The 21,493-nt window shown below is 37.2% G+C and overlaps 4 protein-coding genes and 1 pseudogene across 5 annotated transcripts; all 5 read left to right on the top strand.

The window, feature by feature from the left end:
* Positions 1–2,137: 2,137 nt before the first annotated feature.
* Positions 2,138–3,732, top strand: LOC106331460 (copper-transporting ATPase PAA1, chloroplastic-like). Of its 2 annotated transcripts, XM_013769820.1 has the most exons (5): positions 2,152–2,650; positions 2,755–2,808; positions 2,911–3,064; positions 3,350–3,419; positions 3,501–3,732. In XM_013769820.1, the coding sequence occupies exons 1-4, from the start codon at positions 2,270–2,272 to the stop codon at positions 3,376–3,378; spliced, it is 618 nt and encodes a 205-aa protein (XP_013625274.1). In that variant the 5' UTR covers positions 2,152–2,269; the 3' UTR covers positions 3,379–3,419; positions 3,501–3,732. The 2 variants fall into 2 exon arrangements, with proteins under 2 accessions (XP_013625275.1, XP_013625274.1); XM_013769821.1 differs by lacking the exon at positions 3,350–3,419 and having other exon boundaries at positions 2,138–2,650.
* Positions 3,733–4,701: 969 nt separating this feature from the next.
* Positions 4,702–5,150, top strand: LOC106334381. The gene is made up of 2 exons (XM_013772671.1): positions 4,702–5,026; positions 5,128–5,150. Exons 1-2 carry the CDS (start codon positions 4,702–4,704, stop codon positions 5,148–5,150), a joined length of 348 nt encoding a protein of 115 aa, XP_013628125.1.
* A 4,340-nt stretch (positions 5,151–9,490) lies between these two features.
* On the top strand, positions 9,491–10,175 carry LOC106332686. The gene is made up of 2 exons (XM_013771161.1): positions 9,491–9,889; positions 9,967–10,175. Exons 1-2 carry the CDS (start codon positions 9,568–9,570, stop codon positions 9,987–9,989), a joined length of 345 nt encoding a protein of 114 aa, XP_013626615.1. The 5' UTR covers positions 9,491–9,567; the 3' UTR covers positions 9,990–10,175.
* A 1,032-nt stretch (positions 10,176–11,207) lies between these two features.
* On the top strand, positions 11,208–14,225 carry LOC106332847 (annotated as a pseudogene).
* Positions 14,226–20,579: 6,354 nt separating this feature from the next.
* LOC106332332 lies at positions 20,580–21,368 on the top strand. The gene has a single exon (XM_013770799.1). The coding sequence runs from the start codon at positions 20,934–20,936 to the stop codon at positions 21,234–21,236; it is 303 nt and encodes a 100-aa protein (XP_013626253.1). The 5' UTR covers positions 20,580–20,933; the 3' UTR covers positions 21,237–21,368.
* Positions 21,369–21,493: the final 125 nt, after the last annotated feature.

Genomic DNA, 21,493 nt, shown 5'->3' with positions numbered 1-21,493 from the left:
TCTGTCCAGAAGACTCACGGATATCAAATTTTTTGTCATTGATGGAACATGCCTAACCTTGTTCAAAGTGCATAATCTACCATCATGTGTCCTGAGTTTGATTGAGCCGATCCCAACAATCTTGCAGACAAAGTCGTTTGCCATCATAATCTTGCTGTCAAGTACCTCTGTGTACTCTGAAAACCACTCTCTCCTCGGTGTCATATGGTAGGATGCTCCCGTATCAAGAACCCACACATCAGAAGAGTGTGTGTGTCCGTGCACAACAAGAGCGATGTCGTCGTCAGACTTGGTTTCATCCTCGGCTACTGCAACAGACCCAAACTGCTGCTCCTTCATCTTGGGACAGTCTGACTTCCAATGTCCCTTCTCTTTACAATAGTTGCAAATATCAGATGCTTTAGGACGTCTTGGAAACGACTTCCTATCTTTCGAAGTCCTTCTGTTCCGATGTCCCTTCACACCACTGACAAACAACCCCGATGCTTGATTGTCTGTCCCTGAGCTGGATGCCTTATGGCATAATTCCCGACTATGAAGCGCCGACGTAACTTCTTCCAGTTTCACTGTATCTTTTCCAACAATGAACGATTGCACGAAGTTCTCGAAGGAGTTCGGCAGAGATACCAACAGGATTAGTGCCGCGTCTTCATCCTCCACCTTAACATCGATGTTACACAGCTCCAGTAATATCGAATTCAGCTTGTCAAGATGGTCGCGAAGCTCAATACCTTCTTGCATACGCAAGGCGAAGAGGCGTTGCTTCAGAAGTAGCTTATCCGTCAGAGATTTTGTCATGTACAAACTCTCCAACTTCTGCCACAAACTAGCAGCCGTTTTCTCATCCGACACTTCAATGATAATCTCGTTTGCTAGACACAACAAAATTGTTGAGAACACTTTCTCTTCCAGATCCTCCAAATCAGCTGCTTCAGATTTCTTCTCTGACAATGGTCCCAAGATGCCTTGTTGCTTCAGCAACGCCTGCATCTTGATCTGCTAAAGACTAAAGCTATTTCTCCCATCAAACTTGTCAATCTTCGCGATTATTCCAGACATCTTCTCACCAGATCACAAACCCCGAGCTCTGATACCAGTTTGTTGTAACGGACGTGAGAAGGAACAGATGCGGAAACAGATGAATAAAAGCGATCTAACTACGACACGAATATTTAACGTGGTTCACCCCTAGGGTTACGTCCACGGAGAAAGATAGATCTTATTATTGGAGGCGATATTGAGCTTACAAAGTGCAAGTTTAAGGTTACTTTGAATACAAGATATATATAGTAGCATCTTGTATCTAAAACCCTAGACTTTATGGACTCATGGGCCTAAGCCCACGATCAGATGTAACATCCATAATAACTTGATGCAACGCTCTTGATGCAACCGAGTCGGTATGATGTACGTGATGTAACATCCATCGCCTAGATGTAACATCCAGATTCAAAGCATATCAACACTCAGAGCTATGATATACTCACATGAATCTGAATCAGGATGATTTTACCAAGAGCCGCTTGTATTGGACACCTTACTCTCCACATTGTCCATCGTTTCCATCACAAACTAGAGAAAACAACATGGTTATGAGTATTATATAATACCTCTCTTTATTTACAGTGGCCGAGGAAAATGCATATTAGATAAGAGACAGTATTCACAACTGAAACGATGACAGTAACACCATCAAGTTTACCACCTCTGTAACATTCAACATTCATGTACAGATGTACTAATAGTTTAGTTGAAAACGTTGAGCACCTGAGATTCCAAACTTTGTTCCTGTGACCTGTAAAACTATTGTTCCATTTTTTTGTGGTTAAATTTGTTAAATTTTCAGGAAATAATCAGTTAATTTTGGTAGGTTTCTATTTTTCGGTTAGTTTAGTTTGGTTTTGGGTTAGTTTGGTTGTTTTCGGTTCGAAGTTATTTTAAAAAATGCTTAATTTTGTTTGGAAAACCGGATTCAACCGATTACCGAACCAAATCAAAAACTGATTTTTTTCAAAACTTTACCGAACTCATAACCGGTTTTGAACTGAAAACCAAAAAATTTGGTTAGGTTTGGCTGGTTGGTTCGGGTGTAAATCCAAGGGTTACATTGTATACTTTGACAAACCAAAACAAGTGGTACGAAAACAAGAGTATGTTAGACAAGTTTCAGACCTGACACAACTCATCTAGAAGAAGTAAACTAAAACAAAGACAGGCCCGTGAACGTGGAGTAAATAAAAAGATAACGAGAATCTCGGGAACCACTTCCATGGAGTCTACACTCGCCGCTTTCTCAATGGTCTCGGCAACAACGACGGCCGGAACAACTGGTCCTTCATTGCCTCCCATCACTATCTCTAACAGTCACAATTCCGGCGCCAGACACGTCCATCCTCTATTGCTCGCTCGCCGTCTTGGTGGCTTGGGAGCTGCTGTTGTGCCGGTGAACCGACGCCGTTTGCAATGTTTTTCCACCTCATCTCCGTCCTTCAGTGGCGGCGGTGCTGGATTCGGCGGGTATAGCGGCGGAAGCGGCGGTGGAGGCGGGGGAGGATCGGATAGTGGTGATTCAAAGTCGAAATTGGGTGCTGGAGCAGGTGATGGCGGCGTCTCTGTTCCGTCTTCAGACATCATTGTTCTCAATGTCGGAGTATGTTCACTCTCTCTCTCTCACTGTCTCTTTCTCTTAATGATTGATGATTTCAAATTCACTTAACTGTTATGTTTTACATCGAATGTTCTACTGAGTTGAAGGGGATGACATGTGGTGGTTGTTCAGCAAGTGTGAAGAAGATCCTGGAAAGCCAAGTAAGCCTTTAATAAGACCAAACTCGTGTTTTTATGGTCTGTAGAAAATGCTTGTCTGATTATTTTGATTCAGATAAGCTAAAACTTTTCTATGCTATATAGCCGCAAGTTGCTTCTGCTAGTGTTAACCTCACCACCGAGACAGCAATAGTGTGGCCTGTACCGGAAGCCAGAAGTGTAACTGATTGGCAAAAGACTTTAGGCGAGACCCTTGCTAATCATCTCACCAACTGTGGTTTTCAGTCCACTCCTCGAGGTGAGACGGTGCAGCAGTCTCTGTTAATTCTAGGGATAAGGTTCATTTGGAATCAATCAGGATAGTCCAGAGATAAACATTTAGTTAGCTACTAAGATGGACTGCATGATACAAAGATTAATACCAGTTGAACTTTAGTATAGTCCTGTGAATTGGTTTAGCCTCTTATTAATTTTCTTTGGAAACATAGGGCCTTAATCAAGATTTATTTTTTCAATAATGCTAATTGATTGGAAGTGAAAAACACAAGTCTCATTATATTTTCGTGAATCCTTGGTTGGATAGAGGAAATTCCTGAAGATATTGCACCTTGACAGTATGAAAAATTTCGCCAGCAGCAATCACTAAAGATATGGTAATGTTCCGTGTGTGATAATTGTTAATTGCGGATTCGAGCAGCTGATTAAGTGTGTTAACTTACTTTTCCTTTTAACAGATGATTAAGAGCAATTGCTAGTGAGGAATGGATTGTGAACATAAGTTTCTGGTTCTTGTGGTAATTTGTTGTCGGTCTCCTTTGTGATATATTGGTTTATTGGTTATCATAAGGCCATGTATTTATCTTATGTTTTCCATTGATGTCATTCCTTCTCTGGACCAGACAGCATAATCTTGTTCTATAACAAAACAATTAGTGGTGTCACCTGAGGACCGTCTTTGTTATCTTATACTGTTGTTTGGTGTTTCTTTAGCTATCTTCTATTTTAAGAACATGGAAGAAGAGTACATATCAAAGATGGAGAAGAGAAAGCACTTGTTCAGGAGTGTCATAAGAGCAGTATATCCTCCACTTACATTTATCACCTATTGCACACCTACAGCTAAAGTGGTTTAATAAACGCTAATAACTAGATTAATTAAATTTGATGTTTTTAAATTAAAAAAAAGTTTGTATAGTTTGGTAAAGAAGCCAAACTTTTTGAGATATAAAATAGAGAGGTCTGGGGTGAAATAGGAGGAAAGACATTAGTATAGGGTGGAATATGGTGCCAACCCTTAAAATAGAGCACTCCCTACTCTTGTGCTCTCCACTGCTAACCAAAAAGATGTTACTAAAAAAACTATGGCATTAACGCCTTGTGCTATATAAACAAATCTATCGCCAGACCAAAACAATCACACCATAGATTTCATTACAAACCGTTGAAATAAGAAATGATGGGAAGTGGAGTGATAACCAGGGGCGGAGGCAGCTTAGTGGGTGGGGGGTCAGCTGACCCCACTTCTTTTTTGTACAAAAAAATTTTAGATAAAATTTGTATAATTTTTTTATTGACCCCATTAAAAAAATAAATTTGACCCCAGAAAAATAATTACAAAACATTAAAGACAAAATTTAATTACAACTAATATATTTTTATTTTTAAAACTTTGGATTTATATTAGTTTTAATCTTATTTTTCTATAATTACAAAACTTTAGTAAATCACTAAACATATTTTGTAATTTTAAACATTGTTAATGTTAGTTTAATATAGAAACATTAAAAATAAACAAACTTAAAAAAAAAAATTTTAAGCTATGAGTGAGTGTCGAATATATTTCTAGTTTTTTTTGGAGTAATACATTTGTAATTTTTTTTTGGTCATTTATACATTATGCTTTTGATTTTTTTTTGACCCCAGTACAAAAAATGTATGGCTCCGCCACTGGTGATAACTGTAATGGTTGTAGCAATAGCTTTCTTCATGATCGGTTCCGACAATGTCAACATGGCGAAAGCTCAGCTCTGTGGAGCTAATCTGTCGGGACTGGTGAACGAGTGTCAACGTTACGTTAGCAACGCCGGACCAAATTCTCCGCCGCCGTCTCGGTCCTGTTGTGCTCTGATCCGTCCTATAGATGTACCGTGTGGTTGTCGCTACGTTACTAGGGATGTTACGAACGATTTTGATATGGACAAATTGATTTACGTTGCTCGTTCTTGTGGCAAGAAGATTCCATCTGGCTATAAATGTGGAAGTAAGTACTATTTGAACCAAGTTTATTAACATACTATATTAATCTTATGATTCGTTTCTTATTTGTAACCGTATGTCATCATTTGGATTTGAATCTATTAGGTTACACCATTCCGGCGGCTTAGATATATGCCAATGGAACTTGAGTTTGCTATTAAAAAAACTAGGATAAAGACCCCCGCAGTTTGCGGGGAAAAGACGTCAAAATTTTAAATACAATTAAAAATAAAAATTATATAAAATATTTGAAATGAAAATGATGACACATAAAAAGGTTTAATTTATATTTAATCTTTTTAATTACTGTTAAACCTAATATATATTAAAGGATACATAATCGCCAAATAAGATAAAATTAATTTGTTCTATTGCGATGTTTGAAAAGAACCACTAATTTATTATAAATTTGGGCACCAAAATTAAAATACTAATTTTGCTAGAATATGGTGCCTTTAATAAGATGTTTCAAGTATAAAATTTTAGTGGATTTGTAATTTCGTAATGAACTAACATCATAGAGAAAAACTACACAGCTGATCTGGATTCTGGTGTATCCAAAAATAATTGTAAATAAGACTAAATGAATATATGCAATTTTGAAATAATTAAGAATTTTACGATCAACTGTATAAATATTATCTTATAATATTTAAGGCATTTTACAGTAATACTTAAAGTTCAAATTTTACATAACATACCAACATAAGGATGAACATATTAATTTAGTGAGCAGTCAATATTGGTATAAAATACAAACATTGATAATGACTGAATTGTGCATGAGTGGATGTCAAAACAAAATTGTACGTTGATAATGACTGAATTGTCTTAAACATATTTGTTGAAGTAGAATGTAAATCATATCTTATACATATATTAACATTTTTTTTTCATATATAACCATCTAGTAAATATGCTTTTCTGAAACACACAATAGCAACAATCGGGTAAAAATGAGATTAAAACTTTCTCAATATTTTTTTTGGTAAAATTTTCAAATAACTGGACATTATAATATTTAAATGAGAATATGTCATACAAATTGAAAAAAAAATAGAGTTGAAAAGATAAAATAATTGCAATATTTCTTGTAAGAATCTGTTACAAAGCTAATGTATAATTGGAGTATATAATATTTATAATTAATGGTAATGAAAGAAATTATAATGAAAATTGCATCGCTAAAGTCATTTATAATGATTATATGATTAAGAAAGATCTTATGATAAAAAAGCTTGTGTAGGAATTAATATCTATCAAATTTTTACGTTTAAAAAAATAGTATTGGCAAAACTGAATGAAAGCTTTAATAGCAATGTTCATCTAAATGTTGATTGACCACAAATATATTTTTCTATACCAATTCATAAGATATTGACTTTTTCTTTTCATTATTTTTAGTGAAAACAATGTGACGCGTATTAGAATATACCTTTTCAACATAATTCAATACATTTAAGATATGTAATACAATCTTCACCGCTCATTAGTGTTTTTTTTCGCTTGATTTTTATTGACACCATTTTTATTGGTTTGTTACAAATATTTTAGATGATAAAGTAAGAAATTAAAATTTACAGAAAACGAATAACACGAGAGGAGAGAGAGTTCGTCACCAAAAAGATGCATTTCAATTCACGTCCTCCTACACAATCCCAACCAGCCAAATTCTCTCGAAATCATGGAAAAGTATTATATATTAATTTTTTAAAAAATGTAGAACAATTATATTGTAAAAAACTTGAGAACAGTATTTTAATAAAAGTACTTTGATCTTAAAATTATTATAAAATATATTTTGTGTCTAATATTTTTCATTTCATAATGAATAATATAGTTAAAACAATAAATTTTGATAACTTAAATTGTGAATGTAAAATGTAGAAAAATAAAATTATAGAAAACCCATTTCTGAATTTAGAGGAAAATTAAGATCTAATCATTTATTTTAAAATCGTAACTTATTTCATTAAAAAGTTTGTTCACTTACATAATGTACCTGCTTAAATTTGAACTATGGATTTGGAAAAACAAACAAAATAAAGTAATATATTTAAGATAATTTTCACACTTTCTAAACACAAAGAAGATATTGTATATGTTGCTGGATACTTTAATCTTTTTTTGTGCACCGGAAACTTTAATCTTACATGAAATGTTGTTTATCAATACATACTGTTAAGGAAAATTTTAATACAGAATTAAAATGCTAATTTCACTGCACTTATTTTAAGTGCTATTGAAATGAAACCAATATTCGATTTACACAAAGGAGGTTTATAAAAGAAAGCTGGTTGGATGGAAAACATAAAACATTACAAATTTAAAATTAAATATTAAATATATTTTGTGCTGCTAAACAAAGAAATAAATTGTTAACATTTGTAATTTCAAGATCGAAGTAAGAAATGTGTAAACCAAGAAATATCCATTCAAATTAAAATGTGAGATAGTCTAAATTTCGTTTGTACGACGAATACTGATTTCCATTTCACGGCCAGCGACGACACCTTTGAAAAGACATGTGTCAAAAGTTGCTACTTTGATAAATAAGTGGTTGTTAACAAAAATTAGATGCAACTGACTTAAAACAAAGAAAATAAACTGTATGATGTGTTTTTTTGTGTGTTTTTGATTTTTCTTTCAAAAATATTTCGTTAAGAATATTGAACATATATAAATTTTAGGTTTCTATAACATTTTTGTTTGTCTCTAACCAACAATTAAATATGTTTGTGTGGGATAATATACATAAAATCTCTTATGAATGTTTTTATATCCTCTTGGAAATTTTAAGCACGTATCCAAAACAGGCAGTTGCAAATAGGCATGGAGAAAACAATGTAAATTCACAATTCTTAACTATTCCAATTATGATGCCATTGGATTTTTCTGAGTTTAAAACGTGATACCTATGCCGACTTAAATATTCCAATGGAAAACCATGGCCTCCGAAAAGAAACACCACCAGAGACACTCTCCAACCGAGAGACACAGCGTTTGATCAACCCATGACTATCATATGACTGTTGGATTTTAATTTTTTTTCTTCAACTCATTTTTCACAGTTACGCGCCGCCCTTTCATATCTCATGGGTTGACATGGTTATAACTCGGAGCACCGCCTAGGCCAACCGAATGACCGATCATCACCTTCTCTTGCAGCGCTGACTCGGCCGATTTTACGTCAACTCGGCTGCGTTTTTAAACACTTGTTTCCATAACGAAAACTGTGGGACATTAAAAATGAAAGGGAGTAAGAACAATGGCATGACAAAGTGACAAAGAAACAATATATAAATTTGTTAAGAAATTTTCTTTTGGAAGGGTTGTGTCTTTTGGTACGCGGTTGTGTCTTTTGGTACAAGAAGAAGGGGTTGTGTCTTTTGAAAAGCGATGATTCGAAAACGAAACGCTAAGAGCACCGTTTAGATTACTGATGACATCATATATTTAAATGAAACTAAAACTTGACCATTAGATTGTTATAAAAAAGAAATTCTTACCGTTCGATTTAACTTTTATTTTCCTATAAAAAATGCTTAGTAAGATGTATTATTTTTGAATAATGACGATAATGATTGCGATGACAGGATTTGGGTCTTGTAATAAGTTTATGTAAATCAAAATGTAGGTCATGGTTGGAAGGGTAATAAGATGGTAATAGTTTGTGTGCATTCAGTCAGATCATTATAGCGCCGTTATGTTTTTGCTTACGGAGAAGTAAGAAACAAAATTCTGAATTATATATCTCATTCCCTAGAAAGTATTCCAGTTACAATTACTTAACTTGGAGTTTTGTTCGATCATCTACCATCAAAGTCCCAAAAATAAGATTAAATGACTAGTGGCTTGATACTTTGAGAAATTTTTTGTAACGATCCGACCTTCCACGGCTAATGGGCCACGCACGTCTGTTCTCTCGGTACGTGGGCTTCATCCCATTCCAGCGGGTGGTGCATTAATATTTCCAAAACTCGAAATTATTGTTTACTGATCTTGTAATCACCATATGACATTTTTCCGTGCTTTGGCATCACTCGCACGGTATTTTGAATCACTTTCCGATAGATCACCTATTTTTCCATTACTTAACGGATGTGTGACGGAAAAATATAAGTAAACTTTGGTGACATATCATATATTACAATTCGGGATACTGCTGGATTCAAAAATAAAACTAAACCAAACCAGATGTATCTTAGAGACACGTACACTTTCATGATGACACTACGCGCAAGATCAACCACTCCATTATATAAGTTGGAACCTCATTCAGAAACTGCCACGAAAAATTCCCACCAACAACAACACAACGCACCATAACTTGATATCATATTTGACAATTAAATGAAGATAACAATTAAAATAGAGCACTCCCTCCCCTTGTGCTCTCCACTATTAACCAAAAGTATGTTCCTACAAAACTAAGCAGAGCATTAACGTTATGCTATATATACAAATCTATCGTCAGACCAAACATTCACAACATAGATTTCATTACAAACCGTTGACAAAGAGAAACAACAACACACAATAAAGATGGCAAGTGGAAGGATAATTATCATGGTTGTAGCAATAGCTTTCTTCATGATCGGTTCCGACAATGTCAACGTGGCGACAGCTCAGTTCTGTGGAGCTAACGTGTCGGGACTGATGAATGAGTGTCAACGCTACGTCAGCAACGCCGGACCAAATTCTCCGCCGCCGTCTCGGTCTTGTTGTGCTCTAATCCGTCCTATCGACGTACCCTGTGCTTGCCGCTACGTTTCAAGGGATGTTACAAACTATATTGATATGGATAAAGTTGTTTACGTTGCTCGTTCTTGTGGCAAGAAGATTCCATCTGGTTATAAATGTGGAAGTAAGTAGCCTTTTATCTTTCTTTAATACTTTTATTATTTGTAACCGTATGTCATCATTTGAATTTGAATCTATTAGGTTACACCATTCCGGCGGCTTAGTTGAAGACGAAGGATATATACCAACAGAACTTGGATTTGCTATAAAAAAAATAATAAGATGTATCAATGTTTGAATAATGACGAGAAATGATTGTGATGTCAGGATTTGTGTCTTGTAATAAGTTTATGTAAATCAAAATGGAGGCCATGGTTGGAAGATAATAAGACGGTAAGAGTTTGTGAGCATTGAAATCAGATCATTAAAGTGTGTTTTTGTTTTTGATTCATAAGGAAAACTGAAAAACAAAAGACCGATCTAGATAGGTTAAGAAGAAAAAAGACTGAATTAGCTGACTAATTTTCTATATGTATTCCAATTATTAATTACTACTTAACGTTGAGCCCTGTTCGATCAATTACCATCAAAGACCCAAAATAAGGTTAAATATAATGACTGGTTAGTGAAAAAAAAAAAATATATAATGACTGGTTCGTGACTTTGTCCTTACTTCTATAGAAGTTAACATTGAGATAGTGACGTTTAGTTCGACTCGCTTCTGTCATGTGTTTCTATCAAAGTGGTAATTGTTGCGAAAAAAAAATGTGAGGTTTTTTTTAAAATACTATACATATGGTCTGATTTTTTTTTTAACGCTGATTTATTAGGATATTACAATTATAAGAAAAATTACATAGACGGTTCGACAACCGATAATACTATCCGCCCTATGAAGATCTACATCTAATTGCATCACCGTAATCGTCCTATGAAGATCCACGCTTGACCGGGTTTACTTGTACTATATATGTTGAAGATTCCTTGTAAGTTTTTCTTCCGTAATCTACATAATTGTTTAATAAATTTTTTTCTCCGGAAATTAAAATCTGGATCTGGTGTAAAAACCATAAATATGGTCTGATTAGTATAACAAAAAAAGGTATCACGTTATGATATAAAAATTTAGAAAATGATTTTTTTATAAGAAAAAATCACGGTGAAGTATTTTCACTTTTCTCAAATCTTTATACTCGAGGCATAAGTATAAAACGTCGAGTTTTGACCTATTTATTTACGGCCTATTTCACTAGAAACGTATTTGTGTTCCTTATTTATTTATACAGGTGCTTTTGGTTATTTATTATTTTGTTTCCTTGTCCAGCACGTTTTAGAATTTTATTTTATTTTGCTTTTAGGTCTTTTAAGAGCTCTCTATCTATATATATATATATAGGCTTTCCCTTGGTGCGATTTGATTCTTCTTGTAAAAAAATCAAAAGATGGTGTTCTTCTCGATTCCGAACGAGAAGACCTTATCGATCAACGTGAACCCTAATTCAACCACAATCTCCGCCTTCTCACAATTGATTCACCAACGCACTCATCTTCCTCAATCCCTCATTCGTTACTCCCTCTCTCTCCGAAACGCTAACCTTCACGACGATTCCGATGTTACGTTATCGGATCTTGGATTCGGTTCTTCCTCTACGGTATATCTCCACATCCCTCTACTCGGCGGCGGAGCAAGACTCGATTTCCTCGACTCAAAGCCTCCGGCGAACTACGTCGCAGGTTTGGGCCGTGGAGCTACCGGATTCACAACGCGATCCGATATCGGATCTGCTCGTGTCGCCGCTGGTGCGCCAGGGAAGTCGAGAAACGAAGCTGAAGAGGAGGAGAGTCAGAGTGATCACAAGTTTGATGAATTCGAAGGGAACGACGCCGGATTGTTCGCGGGTTCCGTATACGACGAGGAAGACAAGGAAGCTGATGCGATATGGGAAGCTATTGATAAGAGAAGGAAAGATTTTAAAGAAGAAGTCGAGAATTACAGAGCTTCGAATCCGAAAATCTGCGAGCAGTTTGCGGATTTGAAGAGGAAGCTAGATACAGTGTCTGCTGAAGAATGGGATAGTATCCCGGAAACTGCGAATTACTCGCGTCAGAAGAAGAAGAAGAAGAGGTTCGAGAGCTTTGTGCCTGTTCCTGATTCGGTTATTTTGGATAAGGCCTTGGATTTGACTGCTGTAGGTGAAGGAAGAGGCGCATTGTTGTCTTTGAAGCTTGATGAGTTGTCTGATTCTTTTTCGGGGAAAGCCTCTGTTGATCCGAAAGGATACTTGACGGAGCTCAAGAATCTTGAAGTGGAGGTTGCTGATGTGTCTCATATCAATAGAAGTCGAGTTTTGTTAAAGAGTGTAACAGTGTCGAACCCGAAGAATCCTAACGGCTGGATTGCCGCTGCTAGGCTGGAAGAGAGAGCGGGGAAGTTGAAAGTCGCCAGGGTTCAGATTCAGAGAGGATGTGACGAGTGTCCGAAAGAGGAGGATGTTTGGATTGAAGCTTGTAGATTGGCTAAACCAGAGGAGAAGAAAGCGGTGATTGCGAGAGGAGTTAAGCAGATACCGAACTCTGTGAAGCTATGGTTAGAGGCTTCGGAGCTGGAGGAGGAGAGGAAGATTTTAGTGTTGCGGAGAGGTTTGGAGAATGTTCCGGATTCGGTTAGGTTATGGAAGACTCTTGTTGATATGGTTAATGAAGAAGATGCGATTGTTTTGCTTCATAGAGCTGTGGAGTGTTGTCCTCTGGATGTAGAACTGTGGTTAGCGCTTGCGAGGCTTGAAACGTATGAGAATACGAAGAAACTGTTGAATAAAGCGAGGATAAAGCTTCCTAGAGAGCGCGGGATTTGGATTACTGCAGCTAAGGTGGAGGAAGCTAATGGGAACACCGATAAAGTGGGAACGATTATTGAGAAAGGTTTGAAAGCTTTGCAGAGTGAAGGCGTTGTTATTAACCGGGAAACCTGGATAGAAGAAGCTGAGGCCTGTGAGAGAACCGGAGCTGTTGCGACGTGCAAGGCGATTATTGAGAATGTCATTGGTTTTGACGTTGAGGAACAAGATAGGAAGAGAACTTGGGTTGCTGATGCAGAGAAATGTGAGAAGAGAAGTTCTATAGAGACCGCAAGAGCGATTTACGCGCATTCTCTTACTGTTTTCTTGACTAAGAAGAGTATTTGGATTCAAGCGGCAGATCTTGAGAGAAGCCATGGGAGTAGAGAGTCTCTTGACGCAGTGTTGCGTAAAGCTGTGTTGTACTTGCCTCAAGTTGAGGCTCTTTGGCTAGTGGGTGCTAAAGAGAAGTGGCTAACTGGAGATGTTTCCGCGGCTCGGGTTATTTTACAAGAAGCTAATGCCGCGATTCCAAACTCTGAGGAAATCTGGCTTGCTGCTTTCAAGCTTGAGTTTGAGAATAAAGAAATTGAAAGAGCGAGGATGATTTTGGGGAAAGCAAGAGAAAGAGGAGGAACCGGGAGAGTATGGATGAAATCAGCGGTTTTCGAGAGGGAATTAGGCAACGTCGAAGAAGAGCAACGATTGCTCGAAGAAGGCGTGAAGCGGTTCCCGAAGTTCTTTAAGCTTTGGTTAATGCTTGGACAGCTCGAAGAAAGGCTTAACCATCTAGTACTAGCCAAGAGAGTTTATTCGTCTGGTTTGAATCATTGTCCTCAGTGTATACCATTGTGTCTCTCACTAGCTGATCTTGAAGAGAAGAAACTGAACGGACTCAACAAAGCTAGAGTCATTCTCACAAACGCTAGAAAAAAGTATCCGAAATAAGACGAGCTTTGGTTAGCAGCGATTCGTATTGAACTAAGACATGGAAATAAGAAAGAAGCAGAGAGGTTAATGTCAAAGGCACTTCAAGAGCTTCCCAAAAGTGGTATCCTCTTAGCTGCTGATATCCAAATGGCTCCGCAGTGTCCTCTCCCGAAGATCAAGATCAAGGATGCTTTAAAGAAGAATTGTATTAAAGAGGCGTATGTTACTGCATCGGTTGCTAAAATATTTTGGAGAGAAAGGAAAGTGGATAAAGCTAGAAAATATTTTGAACGTACCGTGAAACTTGACCCGGATAACGGAGATTTTTGGGCGGTGTATTACAAATTCGAGGTTCAACATGGCTCCGAGGAAAAGCAAAAGGAGGTTTTGAACAGATGTTTGGTCTCTGAGCCAAAGCATGGTGAGAAATGGCAAGCTGTTTCCAAAGCTTTGGAGAATTCACACCAAAGTGTTGAAGTTATCTTGAACAAAGTTTCTATTGCACTGAACAGGGAAGACCATATATTAACTTAAACTACTTCAAGCTTTTTAAGTTCTTCTCCAACTTGATGATTAAAACCCTTACTTGTTGTTTACTCTTTGCAGGCTTTATCAGGTTTTTAAACTCCTTGATGTTTTGCAATCTTTATCAGGTTTTTCTTTTTGAATAAATATTCAACTTATTTTGATCAACATTGAATTTGCCTGTATAAGTTTAACTATGTCAATCGTTTTATATGATTTTGAATTCACTACGGTCTACGAGACCTTCTACTGCGATGACACTATTTACTTTGGGGATGTATTAGGTGTGAAATTTAAAGTGGTTTTTATTAAAACAATAACTTTTGTAACAACAAAATTTATGTTAAACATGTATTTATATATATATTTTTAATTCAATATTATTGATGTTCAAAAAATGTACTTTAAATTTACGGGATATTCAAAATATTTTAAATAAAGGATTTGAGAAGATTATAATGAAGTATTTTAAAAGAGTCTTTTAGGTAAACTCATGCTCAAAAACTCAGTCGAGGCGGCTGCCCGGCTGAAGATTATACGTGCGGAACCAAGCGCTCGTGGCTTGGTGGTAAAGGAGGTACAGCTGTACTGCCCGCCACCCGGGTTCGAGCCTTGGCCACAACGGATTTAACATCCCTTCCGTTGGGGCGCTGGACCCCCTACGGGTGGATAGTTGGGAATGTGGCTGCCCAGATACCAGAGTTACCAAAAAAAAAAAAAAGATTATACGTGCGGCGGGCAGTAAATCAGCCCTATTTAGTTATTAAATAGGGTTGTGAATAAAACTTCTTTTTCGTTTCATTTGATATTTGTTGAACCGAGACTGTCGATAAACTAATAAAGAGAAAAGACGAGTTCTCGTCGGTGGGTCAAGACAAAAACGTGTTTTATTAGATCAATGAGTCGAAACAGTGTTACAAAGGGGGAGAAAACAAAGGAATTAGTCCGGCGAAAGTTGATTCGTCGGACCGTACAAGTCGGTGAGAAGTAAGATATGAAACCCTAGATCTAGCCGAAAGTGAGTGTAGTAGTTTGCGGATCCTCCTCCTTGTTGCATTTCCTCCTCCTTTTATAGACACATGCTCGCTAACCTAATGTGCTCTGTCCTGATGGGCCTCCTCGAGTGGTTGGGCCGTGGTGACGGGCCGCTGACTCGAGTCATCGAGCCGACGACTTTCGGTTGGTCGCCTCGCCGATCAAAAGCAGTCTAAAGCCGAGTCGATCACCGGCTCGCAAATCCACGAGCCGACTTTCTTTATTGTGATCATGTGTCTAGATAATTGTCTTTTGGACCTTTTGGGAGGGCTAGGCCCATACCCAACAGTAAGTCCCCCCAGTTCGCTGGTGAGTAGCGTAGCCGACTCAGCGAATTTGGAAGTAGGGTTTGCAAGACAATTGTTCCAGGTTTATGATCTCACTTGATTCCTCGACTGTGTGAACAGCTCGTTTATTCTCACTCCGTGACTTGACCGATTCGATTTGGACCGGCGGTTTCTTTCGGTTTTGATTTCGACTGTTGGTCTCGATTCAAATCGGTCTTGGTTTTCCTCGAGATGTCGAAACGTCGCGAGATGTGGTGAGCTTCACGCGTCCAAATGGGCCGGTCTAGGCCCATCTAGGCCTAATGATGACGCCTCGGGGTGCGATGCGCTCCTTCCCTTATAAATACCCCTCTCGCATCTCATTTTCTCCACTCTTCATCCGGCTCAGGTACTTTCTCTCTCTTGCTCTCCGCTTCTCTCTCTAACTTTGTAGTCGTAGTCTTTTGAGAATGTCGTCGGGCGGTAGCGGTAGGCTTTCCAGGGCACAGAAAGGGAAGGCTGTGGAGAGAGCGACCGAATCAAGTCCTGCAAAAGATCGACGAGTCAAATCCGGATAAAGGCCTCGAGTGAACAGATGCGAGCCAAGAAAAATATGTAATCACGAAAAGAAAACTTGCTCTTCGAGATCCTATCGATGGCTCTTTGAATCCTCTCAACGGTGATGTCTTTCCAACTTACTTGAACACGCGACACGACGGCATGTGCGTTAGCAATGAATTCTTCTGGATAGGAGGCCGAATCTGGGTGATCGACTGCAATCAAACGAGGACTCGTCAGTCAGAAAACGAAAGAAAGAAACAGTCGATAAGCTAACAATAGCGCTCTACCGAGCTTATTATTCCATAAAAATCGAAAGGATCGCCGGGCGGCTCCTCGAAGGCAAAACCATCAGATTTGACGTAAAAATAGAAGCGCTGCCAATTGGCCGTCCTGCTGGGGTGGTCAACAATCACATTGTAGTTGGGCCTCATCTGAATCGAGAACAATCCATTCCCCATGGACTTAGCGTAGGTCAGCTATTCAAGAGTCACGCTCATCGAGATATCGATCTCCGCCGCCGTCACCATCAACGCTACCGAAATACGGAACGCGCCATTCAAGAACTGGCTCATCGCTGCGTCATGACGTCTCGCATAAGATGTGATGAGTCGAGGAATCGGAAACCAGAGCTTGGTCTCGCTCTGAAAGTATGACTCGTAGACACACTGAAACCCCAACGGAGGGGACCACGGCCTCTGAGACCTCGTCGGGATTAGGAAAGTCACCCCGACTCCTCCGCACTCTCTCAGCAAAGCCTTCACGCTGCTAGGAGTCGAACGAGTATCCTCGAAGTTCTCCCACGTTTGTCCTTCCACGACAGGAGAACACATCTGTTCCGGCGCCAAAGCCGGGAGATCCTCGAAGATCCCCTCGGGGTGATAACAACATGGAACGAAGTTAGGGAGAGCAGCCTCTCCTTCACTTGCCCCACCCTGACCGTCTCTCGCAATCAACGAAGCAGCCTCTCTCTCCTCGCGGAGTTGACGTGCCGACTCAGCAACGAGGACTCGCTGAGGCGTATCCATATTATCCGTATCCATCATGGCTTCACGATAAATCGTCTCGAATTCAGAGGGAGAGTTCGACTCGACAACACGAGCAGGACTTGATTCGGTCGCTCTCGCCACAGCCTTCCCTTTCTGTCGTATGTCGTCGTACGCGAGAAAGGTTGGAACGTCTGGGAGAATGACGAGAGGCCGCAATCCTCTTCGGCACCTTCAACTTCGAGTCCTGGCTCGGCCGAGCCAAACCCATGGTGCAGCTACCATAAGTCCAAGGCGCACGACACGAGGAACTGCAGGCATCTGGTCGATGCCCTCTTCTCATCCTACGAAAACAGAACAACCAACGTCGAGCTTCCCAAGCCCAGGCCAAACAACACCAAGAGCTGGAGCAAGAACAAAGAAAAGAAAGCTCAGAAGAATCAAGATAAGTCTGGAACTCGGCCAAAGCGCACAGAGGATGACAAGCCAGAAGAGCGAGACGAAGACGAGGGCGAAGCACAAGTCGAAGAAGAGCAACCTCGTAATTGTCGACGTGTCCAAGTCATCCTCGTACGACCAAGTCCCTCCTCAGATGAAGAAGAGGACAAACAGGTCCACGACTCACACGAGTACTCCAGTAAGCGACCAAATGAGAACGTCAGACCAGAAGGGTCAAACGACTTAAGGAACACGCTCAGGCGAAAGTCGCAGATAACCGATCGCATTCACGACTTTAACGACGATCTCCGCACAATCATTGAAGAGTCCAAGGCCAGAAAGGTCGAGGACTCCAGTGCTCGATCCCATCTCAGGCCCCGAGTCATTGATCTTCGCGATCAGCTCAACTCGAAATCAACTCCATCTCTCTCAACGAACTGGGGGGCTTACTGTTGGACATGGACTTTGTCCCCAACAAGGCTTATAAGATAATGGGCTCAGCCCATTTAAAAGGGGGCACTAGGAAACCCTAGACCTCTTCTTTCTATAAATAAGGAGCTAACCTCCTTTGAGACTCTCTTGGGCTCTCTTTTGGTCTCTCCTCCATCTCTCTCTCTACTTCTAGAGAGAGAAACACTTCAACACATGCTTTTATCTAGGCACTTGTGATCCTCTGTTGTAGAACTACGATTGGCTTGATCCCCTTTCGGGGTATGTAGGCAACCCTTCGCCGGGTCCAGCTATAATCATTAAACACCTTTTTTATTCTCTTCGAGTCGGCTCCATCCGGTTCAAGCTCAGCATGAAGGCTTCTCCTAATCCCACCGACGAGTCCTCGTATCTTTCATTCACTAGTTTGTTGACAGTTCTCAGTTCAAACAATATTAAAAATGGTTTTACTTTAGTTAGATCTATAAAGATCCGAAAGATTTGAGGAAGAAAGCGGTGAAAAAGATGTAACTGATTAAGAAAAACAATGGAGGTTTGCTGGAAATTGCAGTGTCAAGGAAGAAGAAGATTATAAAATTATGGATTTACCATACACGCATAACTTATTCAATTAATCTCCAACTTTTTTCTTTTAATTTGATAAGCTTGGACCGTCCGTCTGACTCACGCATAACTTATGCGCAATCGCCCAAATTGGTTAAAACATAAAAAATCTAAATTTCATAGTTATATGTATGAGATTTTGAAGTGATTTAAAAAATCATTGCAATTTTTTAGTTCAACTAAAATCATCTTAAATACATAATTCAATACGCCACTTTGTTTTAAATTTTTAATTCATGTTTTTATCATCTAATTCATCGATACTATTAAAACATAAACACTTTTTATCTAATTACAAATAGTATAGGTTAGACCTTTTAATTTATTAATTTTTTATTGTTTTGCATACAATAAACTTTTTTATTATTAAATATACAGATAATCTTAACATATTATTTAAATAGTTTTCAAAATAAAATCAACAGATATTATTGAGTATCGTTTCTAATATTGCATTTTAACAATATCTTTCAATATCTTTTTTATTTCAAAATATAGATATTTATTGTTTTAATATTTATTTTAAATAATGAAATTTCTAATTATTTTTAATTTTATTACATATGAATATTAATTCATTTTGATTTATCGAATAAGAAATAAAATTTTTATAATATATATACATATATATATACATAATTCATTTCATTAATAAATTATTACAGTAAATCATATATATAAGATAGCTTAATCAATTTACTGACTGGTTTATAATTTATAAATTGAAAGAATTACATATACATAATAATAACATATATTCATACAGTTTACAACATATTTCAATTTATTAATGCAAAATATTAAAATAGATATTTTAAATAATCAATAATTTTATATTCAATATAATATTAAATTAGAATATTAAAATATGATTTAATATAATTGAATTTGATAAATACAATACTAAATTTAGTTGACATTAATATTATTTGTTTATATGGTATATTAAATTATGTATTATGATTTACAATTATAGTTACTTGCAACTATTTCATAAAATGTTAAAAAATTATCAAGTATGAGACGGATTGAACGCCATATAATTAATTTATATTATAATAATATTGAATTACTATTATAATGAAATAAAGTTTTACAAATAAAAATAATAATTTCATATTATAAGCACAAATAATGTTAGGATATAATACATCAGTTTTGGTTCTAATTTGTATCACATCATAAAACTCAAAAAATAATCATATATCATTCGGATTCAGGTTATATTATATTACTATGGTTAGCGGATTATATCCAAAGTTAATCCAAAATTTAAAAGCAAAAGATAATAAGTAAATACTTATTTATATACTATAGAATATTTAAGATACTTATTTAAAATTTAAATACTTATTTTTAGCTATCATTTCAAAATAAATATAAAATTGAATATTTGAAGTACATATTTATGTTTCAAATGTTTATACTTGTGATTAATTTAGACATTCAGATCGATTTTTCGGAATTTTTAGATTTTTCAATTTTTTGGCTTATCTGTTTAGATTCGGCTAATAACACTTTGGATTAGGATATGTTTGTACCATCCTACAAGACTATTTTTGCTATTTCTACATTTTGGACCGGATACGAAATGAGCTTTTTTAGCTTGGATTCGATTCAGACTCCGGGTTACGGATTTTATGTCCAAATCTACTTTAAATAAAGATAAAATGCGATTATATAAAGTTTTCATCGAAAATTTATCCTGCTTTTGAAAGCGCAGATCAAAATCTAGTGTTTTATTAAACTTTAAATAATAGGTTTAAATTTACACTCCATCACTCTTAGTAACATTATAGTACATATCACGAATTACTTAATTACTCTATGAGAGATAAAAAAAAAAGAGTAAATACTAAGGGGGTGTTAGTGGGAGTAAGATTTATATAGAGTTTTTTTATTTTAAAAGTTGAGAGATTTGTTAAATTTAGAAAGAGTTGCAGAGAGTTTTGTATATTGTGAAATTCGATGAAAACACATTGATATAATGATTCTAAGAATCTAAGGTATATAAGTAGTATTCTCAAAATCTTGTGTTATGAGTTAAATGGTGAAGAATACAACTCCCAATAACACCAACTTTAATAGATTTAAAAAATCATTAAAATTTAGACTTTTTGAATAACAAAAGATTGTGTATAGAATTACTAAATCATGAAACCAATAACTCTAGATTTTAATGGAAATGTGAGAACGTGTAAACCAATAACACTAGATTATATAAATTCTAACAATCATCATAGATCTAATTCCCACTAACACCCCCTAAATAGTAAACTAAAAAACCAAGCCCACAGGTAACATTTTTCGTTGGTCATAAAGTTGTAACAAAACCACTAGCTCCCCGATTATAACAATACTTGCGGCTTCTTTTTTTGTAACTTAATACTTGCGGCTTCTGCAGCCACTGGTTTACGTTATGTACCACTTTCTCGATTCTCACCTTTATAAGCGCAACGCTCCACGAAACCCTCCAAGCACATTAATTTTTCAGAGCTAAAGATAATATACACTGTTAACTAAAAGAGATACATAAAAAGATGAACGCCGGAAAGCAAGCTTCGTGGACAGTGGCGACTGTGATAGCTGTGGTGGAAGTGCTCAAGGACCAAGGCGTTGCTCGCTGGAACTACCCTCTCCGTTTACTCCACAAAAACGCCATGGCTCATGTCCGTACCATCATTATCCCATCTCGCTCCTCTCCTCCTCCTCCTCCTCCTCCTCCTTCTCCTGCGTCTTCTTCTTCATCGGCTGATATTATCAGATCCAAACAGCGCATGACCAAGTCCTTTGAGAAAGCTATGGGGCTTAGCTGCTTTGGTCCCACCACCGTTAGATTTTAAATCTCCTATTGTATTCTTGTTTGTATTCATGTACGTCTCGATATGAATTTTAGGCCCACCACAGCTTTAACTTGGAACCATTCATAAGCTTAAAACAAATTTTATCAATTTTGAAAGTCATTTGCCGATGAATTGGTCTATAGGTTAAAATTTTAGATTATTTAGTAGAATTCTGTGAAGTTACAAGTTCAAGTCCGGTCGAAAATAGTACTCTCCAAAAAATTAATTAAATGGTTTAGAGTTCGTCCTACTATTTA

Source organism: Brassica oleracea, chromosome C3 (genome assembly GCF_000695525.1).
Source record: "Brassica oleracea var. oleracea cultivar TO1000 chromosome C3, BOL, whole genome shotgun sequence".
Taxonomy (NCBI): domain Eukaryota; kingdom Viridiplantae; phylum Streptophyta; class Magnoliopsida; order Brassicales; family Brassicaceae; genus Brassica; species Brassica oleracea.
Note: the sequence above shows the minus strand (reverse complement) of the source record. Positions and strands in the feature narration are given on the sequence as shown.